A 23,041-nucleotide genomic window follows, 5' to 3' on the forward strand; every position below is an offset into this window, starting at 1 on the left:
CTGCCTCTAAAGTTTCCGTAGCCTGCCCTGGGTAGGTCTCTCTCGTACTGCTCTCTTTGCGGACATTCGTTCCTCCAATGCCCTTCTTCCTTGCAATACGCGCACTGATCCCTACTCAAAGGCTCCCTACTCCATCTATTATTACCTCTATCTGGGCCCCGTTTATCTACGCCTGCGATTGCTACCGCTAGCATATCAGCCTTTTTACGCATCTTACGCTCTTCCTCTTTCTTATTTTCTGTATCCCTGTTCATATAGACCTTATTTGCTACCTCCATTAGTTGGGTGATGGACATACCTGCAAACCCTTCTAACTTTTGTAGCTTGCGCTTAATATCTCCGTAAGCTTGGCTGACAAAGGCGGAGTTAACCATTCGGGAATTATCTGCGTCTTCCGGATTAAAGGGGGTATACAAGCGGTATGCCTCCAATAATCGGTCATAAAAGACACTGGGCGCTTCATCGCTTTTCTGAATCACCTCAACTGTCTTCGACATGTTAATGGCTTTCTTTCCTCCTGCTTTCATGCCAGCAATTATAGCGTCTCTATAGGCTCTGAGTTGAACCATATCAGCACCATTTACGTTCCAATCGGGATCGGTATTGGGATAGTGTGTTGCGGCCCATGCTGCTGGATTAGCTTGGTTCAAAGCACGGGCTCTATCTTCTAATGCTTTAATGGCTGCTTGATTTATTCTTGTCCTTTCCTCATTGTTAAATAAAGTCATTAGTAACTGCTGGCAATCAGCCCATGTCGGATTATGCGTCTGTACTATTGAGGTGAACAGATCAGTCATGGCTTGTGGTTTCTCAGTATACGAGGAATTATGGGTCTTCCAGTTTAAAAGGTCGGTAGTGGTAAATGGGACATATACGAAGACTGGGTCAGCGTGTGCCATTTGACCTGCGGCATCGATATAAGCTGACCCGGGATTTAGGCGAAGAGGCATCTGATAGTGCTTTAATTGTTGGGCACCAGTCAACTGTCGGGTTTGGATGGGGCTACGTAGGGAGGCGTCAGTCATGGGTTCCGGTCGGGGAGAGATAGGGTATGGGGATGTGGGAGGTTGGTTTTGGGAAAAGGTCGTAAATAAAACACTTCGGGCCGAGCTAGATGAAGCTTGACCGGAAGTCTGAAGTGGCGCCAAATCAGGATATTCGTTTTTAATGGGGGTGGGTTCTGGTTCCGGAAGGGGAGATTTAGTACGAGGGGGTGTGGATCCTGTACTGGAGGAGGAAGCGGAAGTGGATGAGGGTAATGAGGGGAGGGGTGCAGGACTTCCTGCGTTTGCGTCACTTCCTCTTAACGGAAAGTAAGGGGGCGGCAAAGGGATCTCGGACTCAGGGGGCGTGTCCAAAATGGGCCTAACACCAGTCCTAGTGGACGAACAAGTCCTAGCTACCATGAGGCGACACTGCTCCTCGTGGCATGTCTGGAGCCATTTTGGCGAGTCATTTACGGCCTGTCTCCAACAGTCAATATAAGGAAACTGGCCGTAAAGTTCAGGCCTACCTGATACAGCCACGTGTAAGCGCTGTACCAGAGTTGGATCCAAACTGCCACGTGGCGGCCATGCCGCAACCAAAGTAGGCCACTCCCTAGTGCACAAAGTAACTAAACGCACAGAAGACATCTTAACCCCAAAATCACAAACCTTGAATCCCTTTTTAAAATTCTTAACCATACATCCTAAGGGATCCGGAATCGTTGACTGCGACGCACCCATATTTAACAATGGAACGTCGTCGACAACGATTACTATACACGCGTACTATTCAACAGTCACACCCGTTTCCTTTGGCAACAGCACCACGTGGTACGGTTACCAAGTGAAACGTACACAATAACACAATAAACACTCAGGGAATTCCCGTACACACACAGCTGCTACACCAGTCACTATATAATCAATATTATGCCCTTTGGCGTAACTATACAGTCACCCACGCTATAATTCTCTATATACGAATTACCCGTCTATAACACACCCCAGTAACATCGTCTTTTACAAATAGCGGTTACAGTACGGTTAGCATAGGTCAAAGCACAAGTTAAGGTCACAATACAATTATTAGTGGTTATGGTGTTAAAACATGCAATTGACGACAATGATTAGTACTTATTATACAATGTCAGTAAATATACAGGGTTATGGTACCGTGCACTATAATACAGCAACACACTATTAACACTCTCGCTAGACGGCTGAGCTCGCGCTATCTAACAAGATATACACTTTACTAAAACAATCGTTAACACATTTACAATTCCCAACTAAACTATTGGCCAGTACCTTGAATGGACTACCTAAAACTATATACACCCGTTTTGGTTAGCCACACTGCCCAATCACCACATATATAGCGAGCTAGAGAACCGAATTTACACAGGCGCCTCTTAGTCGCACTATACAACGAGCTAGAGAACCGAATTTACACAGGCGCCTCTTAGTCGTACTATCAAAAGTCTAGTGGGTTCCAAATTTACACGCCTTCCCACTTAGCCCAGATAGGATGAGAACTAGCGAACCGAATTTACACAGGCGCCGCTTAGTCTCCCGGTCCCTCCGACCTAGCGAACGTAATATACACCCTAGAACGCTAGTCTAGACAAGACACCGGTGTCCGGCTAGGGCTATTTACACCAGGACCCCGCCTGACTAACCAAATCAAACGGTCTGACTAAAGAGCGTTCGATCGAGCGGTGCGCCTTCGCTCCTTCCCTCCGACAGAGGGGGCAGATACAGATTCAAAAACCCCTTTGGGCCTACCGCACAATCGGTATACCCCTAGCGGGTCCTGCCGTCTAAAACAGCAGTTGTCTTACCTCCTCGTTCCTGAACCTGAGTTCACACTCATCGACGGGGACACCCCAGCACTTCTCACGTAGAGGCCGATGATCTCCTGGACAACAGACCAGTGGCGCCGAGACGAAGGGAGGTCCACGCAGAAGTTCAGGGGTGCAGCCGTAGAGAACGTGGGCAAAGATAGACCGTCTCACGCCTCTGCCTCTCAGCTACCGTTGAACGATGAGCTTCCCGGCCAATGCACCAAATGATACCGGAGAAACTGACGGAAGCCAAGCACAGAGAGATGGACACAGGTTTCTTCAGGAAGGAAGAGATTCTTTATTGGATCACCGATCGGGACTCAGAGGGACTAGCGTCACCAAAATACAGCAAATTCTGAGCCCCGGACAATAGTGCAGGCTCCTTATATAGGCATATAACTCCTCCCATATTAAGCTCCACCCGCACATTCCCTTGACCAATCAATACAATATAAGAATTAACTTCCTGTTTGACCGCATGGCTTGTCCAGCACAATGGAGGAGGGGGAATACTATATCCTGTATTCTTGCACATGCTCCGTACACTACTGATCGTATCTTGCCTCGTGCAACCAACTGATCGATACGTCAGCATATGCACGTACACATGCCACGTGGTAATCTCGGCCTACTAAATTTATTTTTACCGAGATTCCACCACATTCCTGCTAATGTTTCTACATAATTCTGGGCAGAAAATGAGAGCTAGGCCCAGCTACCTGGGGACACATGCTTAGTGTTAATGGAACAAGCCAGCACCATAACCACTGTCACACAATGTGGTGGTTATGGTGTCAGGAGTGTGCTGATGCCCTCTCCGATGTAAATAGTCAAGCCATTTGGTAGCCATTTGGCCACCCCCTGCTTCTTTTGCTAAGAGCTTCCATTAGCTTTCCTGAGCTAAGCTCTAGAGTCCGTGGCCAGCTCATTGGTTGAGAACGTCAGCGGATACCTCTCTGCCAATGGTGTACGCCCTACACTGCTGGGTTAGCGCAGACCTTGTAGCTTCTGGCTGCAGAGGAGACCGAGAGCTGTCCCTGACAATCCCACATAAAAAGGTTTTAGAACCTGACTTTGGTTATTGACTTTGAGGCTCTAGTGTTATATAACCGTGTTTTCACATATAAAATGACCCCGGCTGTATATTGCTTGGGTGCATTGTGGGTAGCTTGTTACGCAAGTGTGTTTATTTGTTTTGTTTTCCTTTTTTTAGCAGCAGTGTATATAACATAAAGGTTTATGGCTGCCCCAAAGAACCAAGAATTCACATTTGTGCAGCATATTCAATGGGATAACTGTGGCGGATTGCCACGAATCTTGTGATCCATTCGTTTGCTGCCAATTTAGAATCTTGTGATAATTGTAGATTTTGTAATAATACCCATCATTGAGAAAATAAAATGCCTGAGCGTTCATATAGGACAAGAGGATCTGCAATGTATTTAGGGATAGATCTCCTCTCATTCCATAATTTCCTGGTTAGCAAATAAACCCCAAATAAATTGTCAGTAGGAAAATCTCAAGGTGCTCATCCCACGTTTAATTCTACGCTAACTGCAGTCTGCACTCCATGTTCAAACCCGTACCGTGTGAGATACACTCTGTGCACAATCAGATCCTCTACTGAGAATCATTAAACTCCAAACTAGCACATATGTGGGTAATTATTAAAAAAGGGAGATGGCAGTGGATGGAAGAGACACACATGATGAGAATGCTGGCAGTCACGTGATGCGGCTATAACTAGCCATCTGACTCGAAGTTCGTTATTAAGCATTAAATGGATATAATGCTCAGAAAACAAAGATCTGACTTGTTCTGACTATTAATGACATTTATCGGTGACTGACGTAAGATTGTGTATTATGTCCCGCACATGCAATATCCCTGCAGCCAATACACAGCCTGGGAGCCACACACAGCAAACTAGACCTTTGGAGCTTGAGTGTAATATCTGTCACAGAGTATCAGCAACGGGTTAAACATTAGCTATCTCTGTACTACAGCTATAGGGAACCCGCCCACATCTCCTATCTCTGCTACATAGTATACAGCGCTCACAGAGTTCAAAGCAATATAACTGCTAACATTGAACATGGGCAAAGGGGGACACTTTCATTTTAGGGGTGTGACTGGGGGTGTGGTCAGGGGTGGGGCTGTTCAGAGAAGGTGACGAAGAATTTATACAACTAAAATGTAAATTAGAAGAAGAACAATGTATCTTATTTTTTTTTGTAAATCTCTTTTTTTATTGAGGCATAAAATTTTGAGGATACAGAATGTAAAAGGGGAGACGATAAAGTTTTATACAAGTCGGGAGAAATACAATGCAGTACATATCATCTCTAAATATTCGTTAGCCTCATTTTATGTTAAGAATAGTAAAGTTACGTCAGGTTAATAGAAAGCGATTATGCAGATTATTCAAATACAGGCTAGTACTAGGCTATGGCATCTGAGAGCTGATCAAAGTAAAAAAAAAGTAAACAGGCTTTGCAATAGGTTGCTTAGTCGCAGTGGCGCGTGCGGATCAGGTATGCGTTTAGCGAGGGTAGTGCTATGGAGAGAGAAAACTAATGCACACCCAATCTGCAGCCATATCAGAGCTGTAGTTGAAAATACACGCTATGGATCTGAGATTCAGATTAGTAACATGTTGCTTGGAAATGTCATGTCTGGCTCAGCTAATGCCTCCACAAAATACAAATACAACTGATAAAACTTAGGTGCAGTAAATAGTAAAACAAAACATGAGGTTATGCATATCTCATAGGTAGATTGCTTAGGTAATATTGCGCCAAGTTGTGAGTGTCCGTCAGCTTGTGGTCTGGCCTTTTATGATCGGGGTCTAGGTTTCATTCAGCCGATCCCTGTCCGTCTTATGGTTGGTAGTGAGCAAGGGAATAATCGGTAGTTCAGCAGCGGAGGTGTCAGGTGGGTCAGCACGGAGGTGGTTGGAGTACGGCGCGGAGCTTCACCCCAGCTCCAGGCTTGAAGTTGGGCCCACACCTTGTGTCCACAGACTCGGATACCTCTCGGGGCCGGGTCTTTCCCGTTGTGGGCGCTTTGGAGGGCCCTGATGTTTCTCCGCCGCCGGCGGCGGGCGACCCTCCTGCGGTGTGGTCGGCGTTTAGGAGGGAATCTCCTGTTGGGCCCCTGCCTAGAAGGGCACTCCGCCTGTAAGATGGCGGTTTTGCCCGGGGAATGCCCGCTCTGTCTAGCGGCCTCCAGCCGTTCCCCTACCTCTTGTCGGTTGGGTGGTCGTTGTGCCTTCCGCTGCTCCAGTTTCTCCCACAAGCTTTGCAGCAGGGCATCCAGACGTTCGTGAAGGGGCTGATGGGAAGCAGGCTCAGCGTTTAAGTTTGTGGACGCCATTTTGTGGTGCTCTGCTTGCTGGTTCGGAGCATGCTGTGGAGTATTATCCCCGTTTGCAGCATTTGTGGGTCGATGATGTCTGCTAGTAAGGACCGGGATAACCCCCACCGGTCTTGGGGGGGGGGAGGAGGTCCAATACTGCGGGTGCATCATGGTTTGGTGCGCTGGGAGAGCGTCCGTCTCTCGCCAGCCCAGTGAGGTGTAGGCCTCGGTCCTCCGGTTCAGCGGTATAGCGGGCATATTGTCTCAGAAGGTGTCCCCCGGTACCTCTGCCCCAGTGTAACAAGGCAGGGTGAACCGGGGTGCAGGATTTGCGTAATGCACCGCTGATTTCTGCCGATAACCGTGATCCGGATCCGGAGCTCAGAGTAAGCACGTCTGTGCAGCTCCCCGGTCAGGCTCTGCCCCCCCAATGTATCTTATTTACCTGATTTCTAAATGCATTTATTGAGGTTAAAGACACATTACTGGGAGTATTATTATTATAGGAGCTCTGTTATACACTCAGACACATTACTGGGAGTATTATGGCTGTGGAGCTCTGTTATACACTCAGACACATTACTGGGAGTATTATTGCTGTGGGGCTCTGTTATACACTCAGACACATTACTGGGAGTATTATTGCTGTGGAGCTCTGTTATACACTCAGACACATTACTGGGAGTATTATTGCTGTGGGGCTCTGTTATACACTCAGACACATTACTGGGAGTATTATTGCTGTGGAGCTCTGTTATACACTCAGGCACATTACTGGGAGTATTATTATTATAGGAGCACTGTTATACACTGAGACACATTACTGGGAGTATTATTGCTGTGGAGTTCTGTTATACACTGAGACACATTACTGGGAGTATTATTGCTGTGGGGCTCTGTTATGCACACAGACACATTACTGGGAGTATTATTACTGTGGGGCTCTGTTATACACTGAGACACATTACTGGGAGTATTATTGCTGTGGGGCTCTGTTATACCCTCAGACACATTACTGGGAGTATTATTGCTGTGGTGCTCTGTTATACCCTCAGACACATTACTGGGAGTATTATTGCTGTGGTGCTCTGTTATACCCTCAGACGCATTACTGGGAGTATTATTGCTGTGGAGCTCTGTTATACACTCAGACACACCAACAATACGGAGCTCCTAGAAAACAGGGACAGATGGATTTGGGGATAAAAAGGGAGCTGTCCGTCCTAAATAGACACACTTGGGAGGTATGCAATCACTCAGTTTCTAACACTGAGACACATTACTGGGAGTATTATTGCTGTGGAGCTCTGTTATACACTGAGACACATTACTGGGAGTATTATTGCTGTGGGGCTCTGTTATACCCTCAGACACATTACTGGGAGTATTATTGCTGTGGGGCTCTGTTATACCCTCAGACACATTACTGGGAGTATTATTGCTGTGGAGCTCTGTTATACACTGAGACACATTACTGGGAGTATTATTGCTGTGGAGCTCTGTTATACACTGAGACACATTACTGGGAGTATTATTGCTGTGGGGCTCTGTTATACCCTCAGACACATTACTGGGAGTATTATTGCTGTGGGGCTCTGTTATACCCTCAGACACATTACTGGGAGTGTTATTGCTGTGGAGCTCTGTTATACACTCAGACACATTACTGGGAGTATTATTGCTGTGGGGCTCTGTTATACCCTCACACATTACTGGGAGTATTATTGCTGTGGAGCTCTGTTATACACTCAGACACATTACTGGGAGTGTTATTGCTGTGGAGCTCTGTTATACACTCAGACACATTACTGGGAGTATTATTGCTGTGGGGCTCTGTTATACACTCAGACACATTACTGGGAGTATTATTGCTGTGGGGCTCTGTTATACCCTCAGACACATTACTGGGAGTATTATTGCTGTGGAGCTCTGTTATACACTCAGACACATTACTGGGAGTGTTATTGCTGTGGAGCTCTGTTATACACTCAGACACATTACTGGGAGTATTATTACCAACAATACGGAGCTCCTAGAAAACAGGGACAGATGGATTTGGGGATAAAATGGGAGTTGTCCGTCCTAAATAGAGACACTTGGGAGGTATGCAATCACTCAGTTTCTAACATCAGGCGCCATTTTGCACCGAATCAGCATTAGCCAGATAGGAACTCTTGTTCTGGTCTAACTAATGACTTCCTTATGGCACTGGCGGAGGCGGAGTTACACACCTGGCGGCGGAGGCGGAGTTACACCCACGGCAGCGGAGAGGTTAATCTCAGTATGTGCAGAGTTTCATAGCAAAATCTTTGCGTATAGACTGCAGGCACCATGACCACTTCAAAACAAAGAAGTGATTGTGCTGCTTGGACTAACCCTTTAAACCTTTTATTAGGACAAAGGGGGCTGTGTCCATGTACGTTCTGCTGCCGTACTAACGCAAGATCTTTCTATCCATCGGACACATAGTGAATGTTCTTGTTGTGTTTTGTGACCACCTTTCCTGCAGCCCATAACTAAAATAAACATTTGTGTGAGAGGAAGGAAACATTGTTGCTTTATTTTTGTTAAATCACTGGGCAATATGTCATGTGATTGCTCTATTTACCTCATTCTAGGACCTTCTAATGAACAGATGATTATGTCCTGATATGTAAAACCATAGAATTCGTAGTGGGTGTACTTTCATTTTCCCGTTACTATAGAAGCCTTGGAATTTACATTTGTGTCTGAATCATAACAGGGTAACTTACTAAACTGTGAAATCTTAGGATAAAGAAAAGCTCCATTGGAAAAATCCCTCAAGGCAGATATTTATGGATTATAAGACGCACTAGCAGCGAAGAGAGATAAGAATATTGTTCCCCTGTGCGCTCATTGATTGGGTGGAGGAATACTGTCTTTTTGCAGTAAACCAGGGAATTTTAGGCGGGGATCGAAATTATGCAAACTGTGTCATGTTATGCAGGTTTGTGGCATAGTTCACAAATTCCTCCCAGAAGTGAATTTTTTTATGATTATTTCTTGTTTACGTTGTTCTGTCAGTAGATTACGCCATGTGCCATGCCTGGAGGGTCCCTTTAAACATGCGCAAGGTATTCTGCGCCCCCTGAACAAACGCCAAGAGCCAGATGTGGTGGGTAATGCGCAGAGAATCAGAGAGGATTAAATTAGGATTTGAAAGTAGATTAGTCCTTGTAAAATGAGATTATTGCACATAATAAAAACATTTCTTTAGAAAATCCTTGGCTGGTTATTTGAAGTTATCACTGGCTGTTGCTCAGCCTCAAATTACAAGAAAATACAATTGGGGGAAAATCAGCTGTTGGACAAAATCTGTCAAATGGCTATCAACTCTTTAACTGCTAGACGTAGCACACCTGCGCGGAGTTTGTAACGTACTTTCACCATACTTTGTAAAATCAATTTCCTTATTTTGGCCATATGTGTCTAGCCTTTTAATATTGTATAGCTGAAAATGGACCTTGTGTTTTTTAAATAGACCTTATCGAGTTAACATGTTCTATGCGGCACAGTCTCAATGGATAGAATTTCCTGAGCATAGTCACTTGTTGATTGTGTATAGATAGATCTCTCTTCTGGTCTAAGGAAAGAACCCATGTCTTATCACTCAGTAGTATTTCTACAGAGGTGCATTGTAGCAGATACAGATTATTTAAAGAGGCACCATCACGGCAAACATTAACAAAGTCAATATGATAATGACCTAAATATCTTTTATTCTTTGTGTCTGTTCGCAGTCTGGCTAGTATAATGAAGGGATAAAATACAATTCTCTTTCAAGTATCAGCATTCGGAGTGGCCGGTGCACATTGTCACCATGAGTGGAGTTTTTCCAAGAAACAAATGAAAAATTGGATAAATCTTAAAGCGAAACAAAATCATTTTTTTTTCCCCTTTAATTAATATACAGCTACTCATTAAAAGTAATATTTTCTTCTTTAACAACATCAGCGGCTGAAACAAAACAAAGATTATTTGCGATGTATCTCAAAAGTCTATGTACATTCAAATAACTGGAGATTAGTGTAAGCTCACCTGCCAGATCATGGCAAACTTCCTCGGTGAGTCCTAAACTAAGAATTCACCTAACTGCTTTGAGCTAAAAGGCAAAACAACTTTAGTTCAATGAAGCAGTTAGGGTGTATAGATTACGCCCCATGCAGTCTCACTGCTCAATACTCTACCATTTAGGAGTTAAATCACATTTGTTTCTCTTTTTGCGGCCCTAGCTACACCTCCCCTGGGTATGACTCACACAGTCTCCATAGAAAAATGGTGTCATGTTCAGACATTAACTTGCTTTAGAAGTTTTTATCTCCTACTCTTTAAATTGAACTTTAATTTGACACAGGAGGCTCCTGGAAGGTCTAAGAAGCTATTAACAGAGCAGGAGATAAGACATTCTAAATTAAACAAATGTAAAAAATGTACAAAATGTAAAGGAAGTGTAATCATTCCGTCTTTACAGGAAGTGTTTAAGAAAGTTGTGCAAGTCACATGCAGGTAGGTGCGGCTTGGGCCATACAAACAAAGGGATTTAACTCCTGAATGGCAGAGGATTGAGCAGTGAGCCTGCAGGGGCATATTCTATACACCAAAACTGCTTCATTAAGCTAAAGTTGTTTAGGTGACTATAGTGTCCCTTTAAAGTTCTGCTAATCGCAAAGAAAGTCCACAAAGGCAGTCTTTATTATCAAGGTTTTACTAAGGTCTGTGAGATCAGTAGCAGGGGGCCGTTATGGTTATAATTGGGTATACCGAAGCCCAATGATCCGAGCAAGCCCTACATTTGTTATTGCAAGCTCGGAGATCTGAGCGATATTTAGCTCGTGTGGTACTTTTTCCTCTTTTTCCTATAGAAAAAGATCAGATTGTGTTCTGAATTAACCTGCTTGGCTTCTACATACACATATATATTTATTTATTTTAAACTGCATTATAAGCGAAGGCTGGATATAGAGTTAAAATACCTACAAACAATATGTAGCACATATCTCAACGTATCGCCTTCCATTTGTTTGCTTGTTTTCTTTTACAAAGTGTCCTAACCTGTCCTCCTCCGCCTTCCCCTCCAGTATGGGAACAGGTTTTGGATGCTGTAAGCAGTTCAGCAGGCTGAGCGATTATCACTGAGTGAGATTGCAGCTACCTCTGCAATGACTGATTCCAATCAGAAGGGAATTTGGGTTACAATCCTCCCTTTTCAGTGTTTACGCACACGCTATTATTAATTATAGGCAGGTGGGCAGAAAGGTAGCTTGTCTGAATTCATGCTGAGAATTGTCCACATTTTGGGTAAAATAAACTGCATGAATTTGGCAATAGAGACTGCTGGAGATACAAATGTACCAGAGTATCTGGATGTTCAATAACCAGGTGACAGAGTACAAACACCCGGGGCCCTGCTGACTCTCCGTATGAAAACATTAACACGTAAAATATAAAACAAATGGGAGAACACGGCTCTCCTCTTTTACTATATAATTGTTTCATTTCTCACTTCGTTTTTCTCACTCGGTGTACTAGCTGAGTATTAGACTGGGTGATACGGGCTTGGTGAGGGAGCTGAGTATTAGACTGGGTGATACGGGCTCAGCGTGTGAGCTGAGTATTAGACTGGGTGATACGGGCTCAGCGTGTGAGCTGAGTATTAGACTGGGTGATACGGGCTCAGCGTGTGAGCCGAGTATTAGACTGGGTGATACAGGCTCGGCGTGTGAGCTGAGTATTAGACTGGGTGATACAGGCTCGGTGGTTGAGCTGAGTATTAGACTGAGTGATAGACTCGGTGGTTGGGCTGAGTATTAGACTGGGTGATACAGGCTCAGCGTGTGAGCTGAGTATTAGACACACCGGTGGTTGAGCTGAGTATTAGACTGAGTGATACAGACTCGGTGGTTGGGCTGAGTATTAGACTGGGTGATAGAGGCTCAGCGTGTTAGCTTAGTATTAGACTGGGTGATACAGGCTCGGTGGATGAGCTGAGTATTAGACTGGGTAATACAGGCTCGGTGGTTAAGCTGAGTATTAGACTGAGTGATACAGACTCGGTGGTTGGGCTGAGTATTAGACTGGGTGATACAGGCTCAGCGTGTGAGCTGAGTATTAGCCTGGGTGATACAGGCTCAGCGTGTGAGCTGTGTATTAGACTGGGTGATACGGGCTCGGTGGGTGAGCTGAGTATTAGACTTGGTGATACAGGCGCGGTGGTTGGGCCGAGTATTAGACTGGGTGAGACAGGCTCGGTGGTGACCTGAGTATTAGACTGGGTGATACAGGCTCAGTGGGCGAACTGATTGTTAGACTGGGTGATACAGGCTCAGTGGGGGAGCCGAGTATTAAACTGGGTGAGACAGGCTCGGTGGTGACCTGAGTATTAGACTGGGTGATACAGGCTCAGTGGGCGAACTGAGTATTAGACTGAGTGATACAGACTCGGTGGTTGGGCTGAGTATTAGACTGGGTGATACAGGCTCAGCGTGTGAGCTGAGTATTAGCCTGGGTGATACAGGCTCAGCGTGTGAGCTGTGTATTAGACTGGGTGATACAGGCTCGGTGGGTGAGCTGAGTATTAGACTTGGTGATACAGGCGCGGTGGTTGGGCTGAGTATTATACTGTGTGATACGGGCTCAGTGGGCGAACTGATTGTTAGACTGGGTGATACAGGCTCAGTGGGGGAGCCGAGTATTAGACTGGGTGAGACAGGCTCGGTGGTGACCTGAGTATTAGACTGGGTGATACAGGCTCAGTGGGCGAACTGATTGTTAGACTGGGTGATACAGGCTCAGTGGGGGAGCCGAGTATTAAACTGGGTGAGACAGGCTCGGTGGTGACCTGAGTATTAGACTGGGTGATACAGGCTCAGTGGGCGAACTGATTGTTAGACTGGGTGATACAGGCTCGGTGGGTGAGCTGATTATTAGACTGGGTGATACGGGCTCGGTGGGGGAGCTGAGTATTAGACTTGGTGATACAGGCTCGGTGGTTGGGCTGAGTATTAGACTGTGTGATACGGGCTCGGTGGTTGGGCTGAGTATTAGACTGTGTGATACGGGCTCGGTGGTTGGGCTGAGTATTAGACTGTGTGATACGGGCTCGGTGGTTGGGCTGAGTATTAGACTGGGTGAGACAGGCTCAGTGGGCGAACTGATTGTTAGACTGGGTGATACAGGCTCAGTGGGGGAGCCGAGTATTAGACTGGGTGAGACAGGCTCGGTGGTGACCTGAGTATTAGACTGGGTGATACAGGTTCAGTGGGTGAACTGATTGTTAGACTGGGTGATACAGGCTCGATGGGTGAGCTGAGTATTAGACTGGGTGAGACAGGCTCGGTGGGGGAGCTGAGTATTAGACTGGGTGAAATGGGCTCGGTGGGTGAACTGATTGTTAGACTAGGCGATACAGGCTCGGTGGGTAAGGTAAACAATGGTACAAGTAAAACTGATTCCCAAAACACACCTTGTTCAATTCTAGATGCCAGAGAGAAAGAGGGATAAAATGTTTATTGAGCAGTTGTTGTTCCATATTAATAGCAAAATGTTTCCCTAGGGTCTGGCAAGCACAGACAGGAGAAGGTTCATCAAAGAAAACCCGATGCCTTTCTCTGCCTTCCTCACGGATAGTTTTGGCCGTCAGCACAGCTACCTGAGGATGTCACTCACAGAGAAATGCAACCTTAGATGTAAGTACAAATTCTCCATCTGCTGCCCATTGGCCGCCCCCAGTACCTTGCAGATCAGTTTGCAGGATGGTTCCCAAGGGTGTATTTTATTTATGTATTAATTAAAAAAAACAAATGCATATTCAATTAAACAGGGCCGCAAAACATTTTACATTTAATTTAAAAATAATATACTTGGAATGGGGGGAAAAGACATGGGCTTTTTAAATGTTCTGGGTTGGACAATAGAAAGGATTGGCTCATAGTTCCACAATTCCATGGTCCAATATAATAAGCCATTTTACAATAAGGTGAGTCACCTCTGGACTATATTGTAAAAACATGAGGGACCAGTCCTAAGGGCATACTGTTCCCAAGGACCAAGGATGTCCGATCATCTTGTTACAATCTGTAATCATTTAAAAAAAAAATAGTATTTAAAATAATCTGATTCCTGACTGTCCTGGAATCACTGTCAAGCTAAGCCACTAACATTGGGCACATTATGGGACAATACTTTGAAATCTGCTGGAGGGCTGAGCATCTCAATCATTGCAAAGTGCCCTGTGTTGACTCACTAGCGTATTTAGCAAGATTCCTTGGGTTGTCTTCTAGTCGTAGTGAATTTCCCCAGCTCAAGTCATTTGGACATTTCATTTTATTTTTCAGTCTTTACAAACCCGTATCTGGTAAATATAAAGAACAAATAAATTTGATATTAAAAATCTTGGAAAAGTGACAATAACCTTTAAGTTTTTGTCTGACATCTACAGCCTAGTCAGAGCAAGTCACACATAATAATAAGGGTACTTTGTATTTAGAGTTTAATGTGATATTTTTTTTCTGGTATACGAAACTTTAAAACGTCTCCAGGCAAATTAAATTGAGAGACTTTGCATTGAAGATACTGGTGATTGGTTATTGTAATATATTGTCTGAGACACCTGCTCAGTCTCTTCCTTTGTTTAATTAAGTTGCAGAGCCTTGAAATCATTCCATTATATAATAAAAACAGTCTCCAGCTTGTTCTGTCCCTCCCTTTGCTCATTAAGGCCTCAGATTCTCTGCCATATGATGGCAATATCTAACCCACTTAGTGTCTTCCATGACTTTATAAAGATATGTCTCCTGTCATCATAGAATCACATCGCAGTCAGGTCATTCTATTCCTCAGCTTTGTGAAGTCATGATATTCCGTGGCTTTATAAAGTTGAGCTGGGCATTGCATTCCTTCCATTATTAAAGGACCAGATCCCTGCATCTCTATGAAGTGGTCTGGGTGCAGTGCCCCTGTCACTTTAACCCTATTATGCAAAGGATCATAGTTTAGTAGAAACTGTAATGTTTGCATTGCAGGTTTAAATACACATCTAGTGACTGTCTTTAACCCCTTAAAGGATCACTATAGTGTCAGGAAAACATACTCGTTTTGCTGGCATTATAGTGCCATGAGGGTGCCCCACCCTCAGGGTCACCCTCCCGCCGGGCTATGGAGAGAGGAAGGGGTTCAAATCTTACCTTTCTCCAGCGCCGGGCGGGGAGCTTTCCTCCTCCTTCCTCGCGACGTCATCGGCTGATTCAGCCAGTTTCATAGGAAAGCATTTACAATGCTTTCCTAAGGACGCTGGCGTCTTCTCACTGTGATTTTCACAGTGAGAAGCACACAAGTGCCTCTAGCGGCTGTCAATGAGACAGCCACTAGAGGATTTGGAGGCTGGATTAACCCTCAGTATAAACATAGCAGTTTCTCTGAAACTGCTATGTTTATTAAAAAAAAAGGGTTAACCCTAGCTGGACCAGGCACCCAGACCACTTCATTAAGCTGAAGTGGTCTGGTTGCCTATAGTGGTCCTTTAAGGACACATGACATGTGTGACATGTCATGATTCCCTTTTATTCCAGAAGTTAACCCTTTAGGGGTTAAAGGCACCTCCTCCTCCAGACTGTTTGAAATCCAGTCCTTGGGTCAAATGCTGCTGATAGCATTTGATTGGAGGAGCACGGCATTTAGCCACGCAATCCCATGCTTTGTTACAATTCATTGCTTCTCTATAAGAACCATTGGTTTGGAGCAGATCAAGGAAGACACCAAAAGGCACGCTGATGTCCTCAAAAGTGGAGCAGGTAGCTGTAACGGGGGGTCTCGGCACTGAAAACAGGGTGAGTACTCATTAATTAACTTTCATTTTTTAATAGGGGTACACAGACTGGAACCTATAGTACTGAAAATATATATATTTTAAAGGACTGTAGGTTCTCTTTAATGCAGTTTTGTCAGTAGGTTCTATGGCTTGATAAAGCGGGGTTCTTTTCTTACAAGTCAGTTCTTCTTTATTCCAGGTCAGTACTGTATGCCTGAAGAAGGTGTGAAACTAACCCCAAAAGTGGAACTTCTCACCACCCAGGAGATCTTGACGCTGGCCAGGTTGTTTGTACAAGAGGGAGTGGATAAAATTCGTCTAACTGGTGGAGAGCCGCTAATTCGTCCAGACGTGGTGGATATTGTTGGTGAGCCCGTTTTAATGGCACTTAGTCCGGTGTAGGCAATCTGTGGGTCTCCAGAACCAGAACATGACGACCTACCTCCTTTCCTACTCATTCCTCATCCTGTTATTAAAACATTGGAATTATGTTGGTTGGCTGCACACTGTTTTTTACTGAAGGGAGAATTGTTAGCATCTACATTTAGAATAAGGTTAAAACCCTAGCATTACATAAAAAGCATGTAAATAAGATTATTATTAATAGCTGAGGTGACCCATAATATGGGAACATGTTATCTAGTTATTGGAGAAGCATGGCAGCAAGAACATGTTATCTAGTTAGTGTAGAACCGTGGCAGCAGGAACATGTTGTCTAGCGAAGAAGCGTGGCAGCAGGAACATGTTATCTAGTTAGTGGAGAAGCATGGCAGCAGGAACATGTTGTCTAGCGGAGAAGCATGGCAGCAGGAACATGTTATCTAGTTAGTGGAGAAGCTTGGCAGCAGGAACATGTTATCTAGTAGAGAAGCATGGCAGTAGGAACATGTTATCTAGTTATTGGAGAAGCGTGGCAGCAGGAACATGTTATCTAGTTAGTGGAGAAGCGTGGCAGCAGGAACATGTTATCTAGTTAGTGGAGAAGCGTGGCAGCAGGAACATGTTATCTAGTTAGTGGAGAAGCGTGGCAGCAGGAACATGTTATCTAGTTAGTGGAGAAGCTTGGCAGCAGGAACATGTTATCTAGTTATTGGAGAAGCGTGGCAGCAGGAACATGTTATCTAGTTAGTGGCAGCAGGAAGCGTGGCAGCAGGAACATGTTATCTAGTTAGTGGAGAAGCATGGCAGCAGGAACATGTTATCTAGTTAGTGGCAGCAGGAAGCGTGGCAGCAGGAACATGTTATATAGTTAGTGGCAGCAGGAAGCATGGCAGCAGGAACATGTTATATAGTTAGTGGCAGCAGGAACATGTTATATAGTTAGCGGAGAAGCATGGCAGCAGGAACATGTTATATAGTTAGTGGCAGCAGGAAGCATGGCAGCAGGAACATGTTATCTAGTTAGCGGAGAAGCGTGGCAGCAGGAACATGTTATCTCGTTATTGGAGAAGCGTGGCAGCAGGAACATGTTGTCTAGCGGAGAAGCATGGCAGCAGGAACATGTTATCTAGTTAGCGGAGAAGCGTGGCAGCAGGAACATGTTATCTCGTTATTGGAGAAGTGTGGCAGCAGGAACATGTTATCTCGTTATTGGAGAAGCGTGGCAGCAGTTGTAGACCAGCAGGGATATGAGATGCAGGCAGTGTGTGAAGATCAGCAGAAACATAATTTATAGAGCCTCATCCATCTACACAATAATTTCTCTAGAACCAGCTTACATACAGTTAGCTTACTGTTCGCATATAAGTATTGTAACCTTTGGCATATAAATGAAAAAAAAATATTTTTATAGGGAGCGAAGTGACCCTGCAGCTGCCGATAGATCTGTCTTTGTAAAGCTGCAGCCATAACAATCCTCTAAATGCATTATTTAATTAATATGTAAGTGCATTCAATACACACTAACAGGGATAGACCATAAAGTCATGTATGTACGTAGCGGGGAATGTGGTGCGACTAAAAGTAAAGAGACTACCCACTTATCCCCCCAATAACGACAGACAATGCATATTGGATGAAACAGGCCACAGCATTTATTAAACTTACAACTGTAGGACTCATCCGAACTTTATTCTTTTCCTTTTAATTCAAATATAAATAAACACATAAATATATATACATACCATAATTAACATATAAATTACACTTATTGCCCTACAGCCTCCAACTTAAATAACCGTCCTTACCAACGAACTTAACCAGGTGCCTATGCACCAAAACTTTACCCACTGGTGTCTCGCCTCCCCCCTCGTCCAAACCAAAAATTCCCATCATCTTAAATGCTCTACCACCAGCCGGCTTTTTGCTTGGTGGGCACGTCCTATTCGGTAACTTGAAAGTTTACCTTACAGAGCAGGGGAGGTTGAGACCCACCTTGTCCATCTCCTGACATTCCATCTGCTCCCCAACCCTGTTGGCAAGGACACGCTCCCCGCCCCTGTTGGCAAGGACACGCTCACTGCCAGCTGTGACGAAACAAAAAACATAAATTAGGGTGGGTGGGAGGGAAGTTGTTTGCTGGCCAGAATCCAAACAGGCACTGAGGTAAGATGATCCCTGCCCCACTACAAACCCATAACCACTCCCCTAAACACATATAGCCACACCCCCAAACACATAACCACTCCCCTAAACACATACAGCCAATCACTAGCACCATCCCCACACTCATACATGTGCCCTTGTCCGTTTAGCTGTGCTGACTCCCCAGGGCCTAAACAGCCAAACTGGACATATTCTCTAAACCAACTTTGCTTTCAGTGAATTCAGATATTCCGTTTGTATCCCTCCAGTAAATAGCCCTGTCACTCATGTTCTGATACTGTGAAAGGGATTTGGCCGCAGTAGTAAATCTAATACTGGTATTGGATAATAGAATGGTGCTGTATTCATATTTTAGGATCCGTGGGAGTGACACTGTGTAACATGTTGGAATGTTAACATTTACCGATTAGGTACTATAACTAGAGCACCGTAGAATACATAGATATTTCCCGCAGAGGTGACAATACCATTTTTAACATATTCGCTTCCTTTCTGCAGCCCAGCTCCGGAAGCTGGAAGGATTAAAAACTATCGCACTAACAACAAATGGAATCACCCTGAGCCGCCAGCTGCCCAAACTGCGAGATGCCGGTCTGGACGTGCTTAATGTCAGCCTGGATACCTTGGTACCTGCCAAGTTCGAGTTCATAGTGCGTAGGAAAGGTAAGTGCTCTTTAACAAACTGTTTCAGATTGATGATCCCACTGTACTCCTGGACCAGTATCCTATCTGAAGGTTGAAGGGTCACTGACTTTGCAGAATATATTGTATTTGCTTTCTGTGGTATCAGTTTTCTTGGGGTTAAAGACCTCAGCTGCACTATTGAGCCTCTGGATACATGCCACGGATATTTGGGTACATTAATGCCATTTCTGGGTTCTTTCAGCCTTTGGTCACAGGGTTTATTCTGATATCTGCTGAATAACATTTTCTTATTAAATAGGCTTCTACGTCATATATTGTTGGAGATTTACTAAAGGGATTAGTGTGACCCAGATAAGAAGTCTCCTTTCTCCTGGGTCAATCGAGGTCTGAGAATAAAAACATTTTTAATTTAAACTTTGAGTTAGGACCTTTATCAAGTACTGTGTATAGTTTGGATATATTATTATTATTATTTTTAATTGAAAATTGGCTTTAATAAAACTAAATCCTAATGAGAAATGAATCAATGCATCTATATGAGGAGATGCTGATTGGCCATGGTCTCCACCCCCCGCCCCGCCTCCTTGACTGAGATTATCAGATTTGTCTATTTCTTATGGGCAAGCATTGTGATCGGCTAAGATCATCAGTTCTGATGATGCCAGCCAAGGGAGTGGTGGCGGGGCCAGAAGTAAGGAGCCCCACGCAACGCTGGAAAAAAGGTCAGTAAATCATCTTTCAAACCCGAGGTCAGGGGTGCCGACCACCTAAATGGTGGGTTTAGAAATATAGTGTCAGGAATACACGTTTGTGCTCCTGACACTAGAGTCCCCCTTTAATGTTTTAATTTCAAGTGCTTCATTAATGAAGAGAGACAGAAATATTTGTAAACACGAAGATCTCAGAGATACCATCCACATTATACAATCATTAGAGGATAATAAAACTCATGATAAGAGCTTGTCCCCTTCACCTCCCTCACTCATCTTTAAGAGGGTTCTGTCTTACTAAAAGTCAAATTCATCAGCAAAGTTTGGAATCTAGTTGCAATCAGTGTTACTTTGTAAGAAGTGATGTTGTTATGGTAAGAATCTGATTTTAGATTTTAGCAGTGACCAATTCTGGAAGAGTTTTAGGTGCTGTGGTTTGATCAATCTTTAGTTAATACATTATTTAACTTTCTGCCTTTAAATATTAATCTCTTCAGATTTATGCTTTTTCAGCAAAGCAGATTCGGGGCTGGAGATATTAATATAAATGTGGATTTACTGATTCTGAGTAAGATCCATGTTTCTTCTATTTGATCTCTATTGTGTTGTGTTGTATTGTTTTGCCTAATTTAACAATGATGTGTGTTTATGTAAGGCAAACACAAAATACGTGGAAACAAAGTGCAATGGCACAAACCTATAGAAATTACACTCTCTCCAAGGACTCACACTGGATACACTTGTGACACCCATTTGTTATAGGAGCAGAACAATTTTATTTTTCAAATATATATTTTTTTCTATTCAACATGCACATCTATATGCTATCTGTATGGATCCAAACAAGGGGATATGAAAGGAGACATGACTAGGTGTTCTCTTTAACATCGGTCAGAAATAAGACTTCAATACGAATCCCGAACCCCTGAACCGATCTGGGTGATTTTTGGATATGTTTCTCACCCAGATCGGGGCTATCAGGGGATATACTTTTTATCGGGTTTATGGGGTATTTTCAGAATGTATGTAAATTGTGTTCCTTTTCGCCTGGAGATAATTGAGTTGATACAGTATTTGACTCAATTATCTTGCAGGCAGAGGGGAGGGATTGTATGTTATGTATGTGAGTGTCACACTGTATAACCCTGTTATTATTGGTTTGTAATTCTGTATTGTAGTCCCCCACAAGGTCCCCCTTGCATGGGGACTTTTATAAAAAACCAATGTGGCAAGTCCCCCCTTGCATGGGGACTTGCATAAAAGGCCAGTGTGGCTACCATTAAATCAGATCACTTAACCCTCAACACGCAGCCTCGTCTTGTGATTGTAGGGAACCACTATACAGCTACAACCACTAGCTTTTATAAGAGCTCTACCGCTATACTGGATTCCTGGTCTGCTTGGATATCAACTGGAGAATACTGTTGAGTCCTCAGTGTAGGGGAAAAGGACATCCTCACTCGAGGTGACCGTCACACTATCTATAATCTATTTATAATCTACCGTATATACTCGAGTATAAGTAGAGTTTTTCGGCACATTTTTTGTGCTGAAAAACCCCAACTCGACTTATACTCGAGTCACTGTCTGTATTATGGCAATTTACATTGCCATAATACAGACAGGGGGCTGTGTAGGAGGGGGGGCTGGCAGAGAGCTGTTACTTACCTGTCCTGCAGCTCCTGTCAGCTCCCTCCTCCTCCACGCCAGTCCGTGCAGCTCCCCTGTCGGCTCCCAGTGTAAGTCTTGCGCGAGCCGCAGGGTCATAGCGCGGCCGTGAGACTTACACTGGGACTTACACTGGGAGCTGCACGGACCGGCGCGGAGGAGAAGGGAGCTGACAGGAGCTGCAGGAGAGGTAAGCGCTCTCTGCCCGCCCCCTCCACTAAACTGCCAATGCCACTGGACCACCAGGGAGTGAGAGCCACCCTCCCTGCCATGTATCAAGCAGGGAGGGGGGACGAAAAAAAATATCATAAAAAATGTAATATATTTAAAAAATTATATTATAATAAAACAAACAAAATGTATATTATAATAATAATTTAAAAAATAATAATAAAAATGCCCACCCCCCACCAAGGCTCTCCATCACACTCTGCATCTTACACACACTGCACTCATACACACGCTGCACTCATACACACGCTGCACTCATACACACGCTGCACTCATACACACGCTGCACTCATACACACGCTGCACTCATACACACGCTGCATTCATACACACACTGCATTTATACACACTGCATCACACACACACACACACACTGCACTCATAAACACACTGCATTCATAAACACACTGCATTCATACACACACTGCACTCATACACACACTGCATTCATACACACACTGCATTCATACACACACTGCATTTATACACACACTGCACTCATACACACACACACTGCACTCATACACACACATACACTGCACTCATACACACACACACTGCATTCATTATATACACACACTGTAAATAAATTTTCAATTAATATAATTTTTTTAGGATCTAATTTTATTTAGAAATTTACCAGTAGCTGCTGCATTTCCCACCCTAGTCTTATACTCGAGTCAATAAGTTTTCCCAGTTTTTTGGGGTAAAATTAGGGGCCTCGGCTTATATTCGGGTCGGCTTATACTCCAGTATATACGGTATCTATAATCTATCTATGGTAATCTATATATAATAATATATCTATGATAATCTATCTGTTTAGAGTCTATCTATAATCTATCTTTTGGCCTCCACATAGAAACGGTAAAATATTTTATAAATAAATAAATGCGGCGGCGAGGCTCATGTTCCTGTCCGTTCGCACCTCCCCCTCTGTCAGCTTCCTGTTAGATATAAGGCTCAGTTTAAGATTCTGGTACTTTCTTACAAGTCTCTACATAATGCTGCTCTCACCTACCTATCCTCCCTAATACACATGTATGTCCCGTCTAGGTCGCTACTTAAAATAGTCCCTTTAACTGCCTTGTACATTGAACAATGTTATATGCATTCTCCATTCTTTCCACTAGATGGTGCTGTAATACTGCTATAAATCCTCTGCCGCCTTCACAGAGCAGCATTGAATTGGTACAGAATGTTTTACAAATAACACGAACGCCTGAATGG

General features: G+C 44.0%; 1 protein-coding gene across 1 annotated transcript in view; it reads left to right on the forward strand.

Annotated features, from left to right (window-relative positions):
• Positions 1 to 23,041, forward strand: part of MOCS1 (molybdenum cofactor synthesis 1) — a 56,342-nt gene that overhangs the window by 10,760 nt on the left and 22,541 nt on the right. The window contains exons 2-4 of the mRNA XM_063444113.1: positions 13,761 to 13,893; positions 16,213 to 16,380; positions 19,056 to 19,220. Coding sequence (XP_063300183.1) covers positions 13,761 to 13,893; positions 16,213 to 16,380; positions 19,056 to 19,220 — 466 coding nt within the window. The remainder of the gene's footprint in view (positions 1 to 13,760; positions 13,894 to 16,212; positions 16,381 to 19,055; positions 19,221 to 23,041) is intronic.

Source organism: Pelobates fuscus, chromosome 2 (assembly GCF_036172605.1).
Source record: "Pelobates fuscus isolate aPelFus1 chromosome 2, aPelFus1.pri, whole genome shotgun sequence".
NCBI classification, from domain to species: Eukaryota; Metazoa; Chordata; class Amphibia; order Anura; family Pelobatidae; genus Pelobates; species Pelobates fuscus.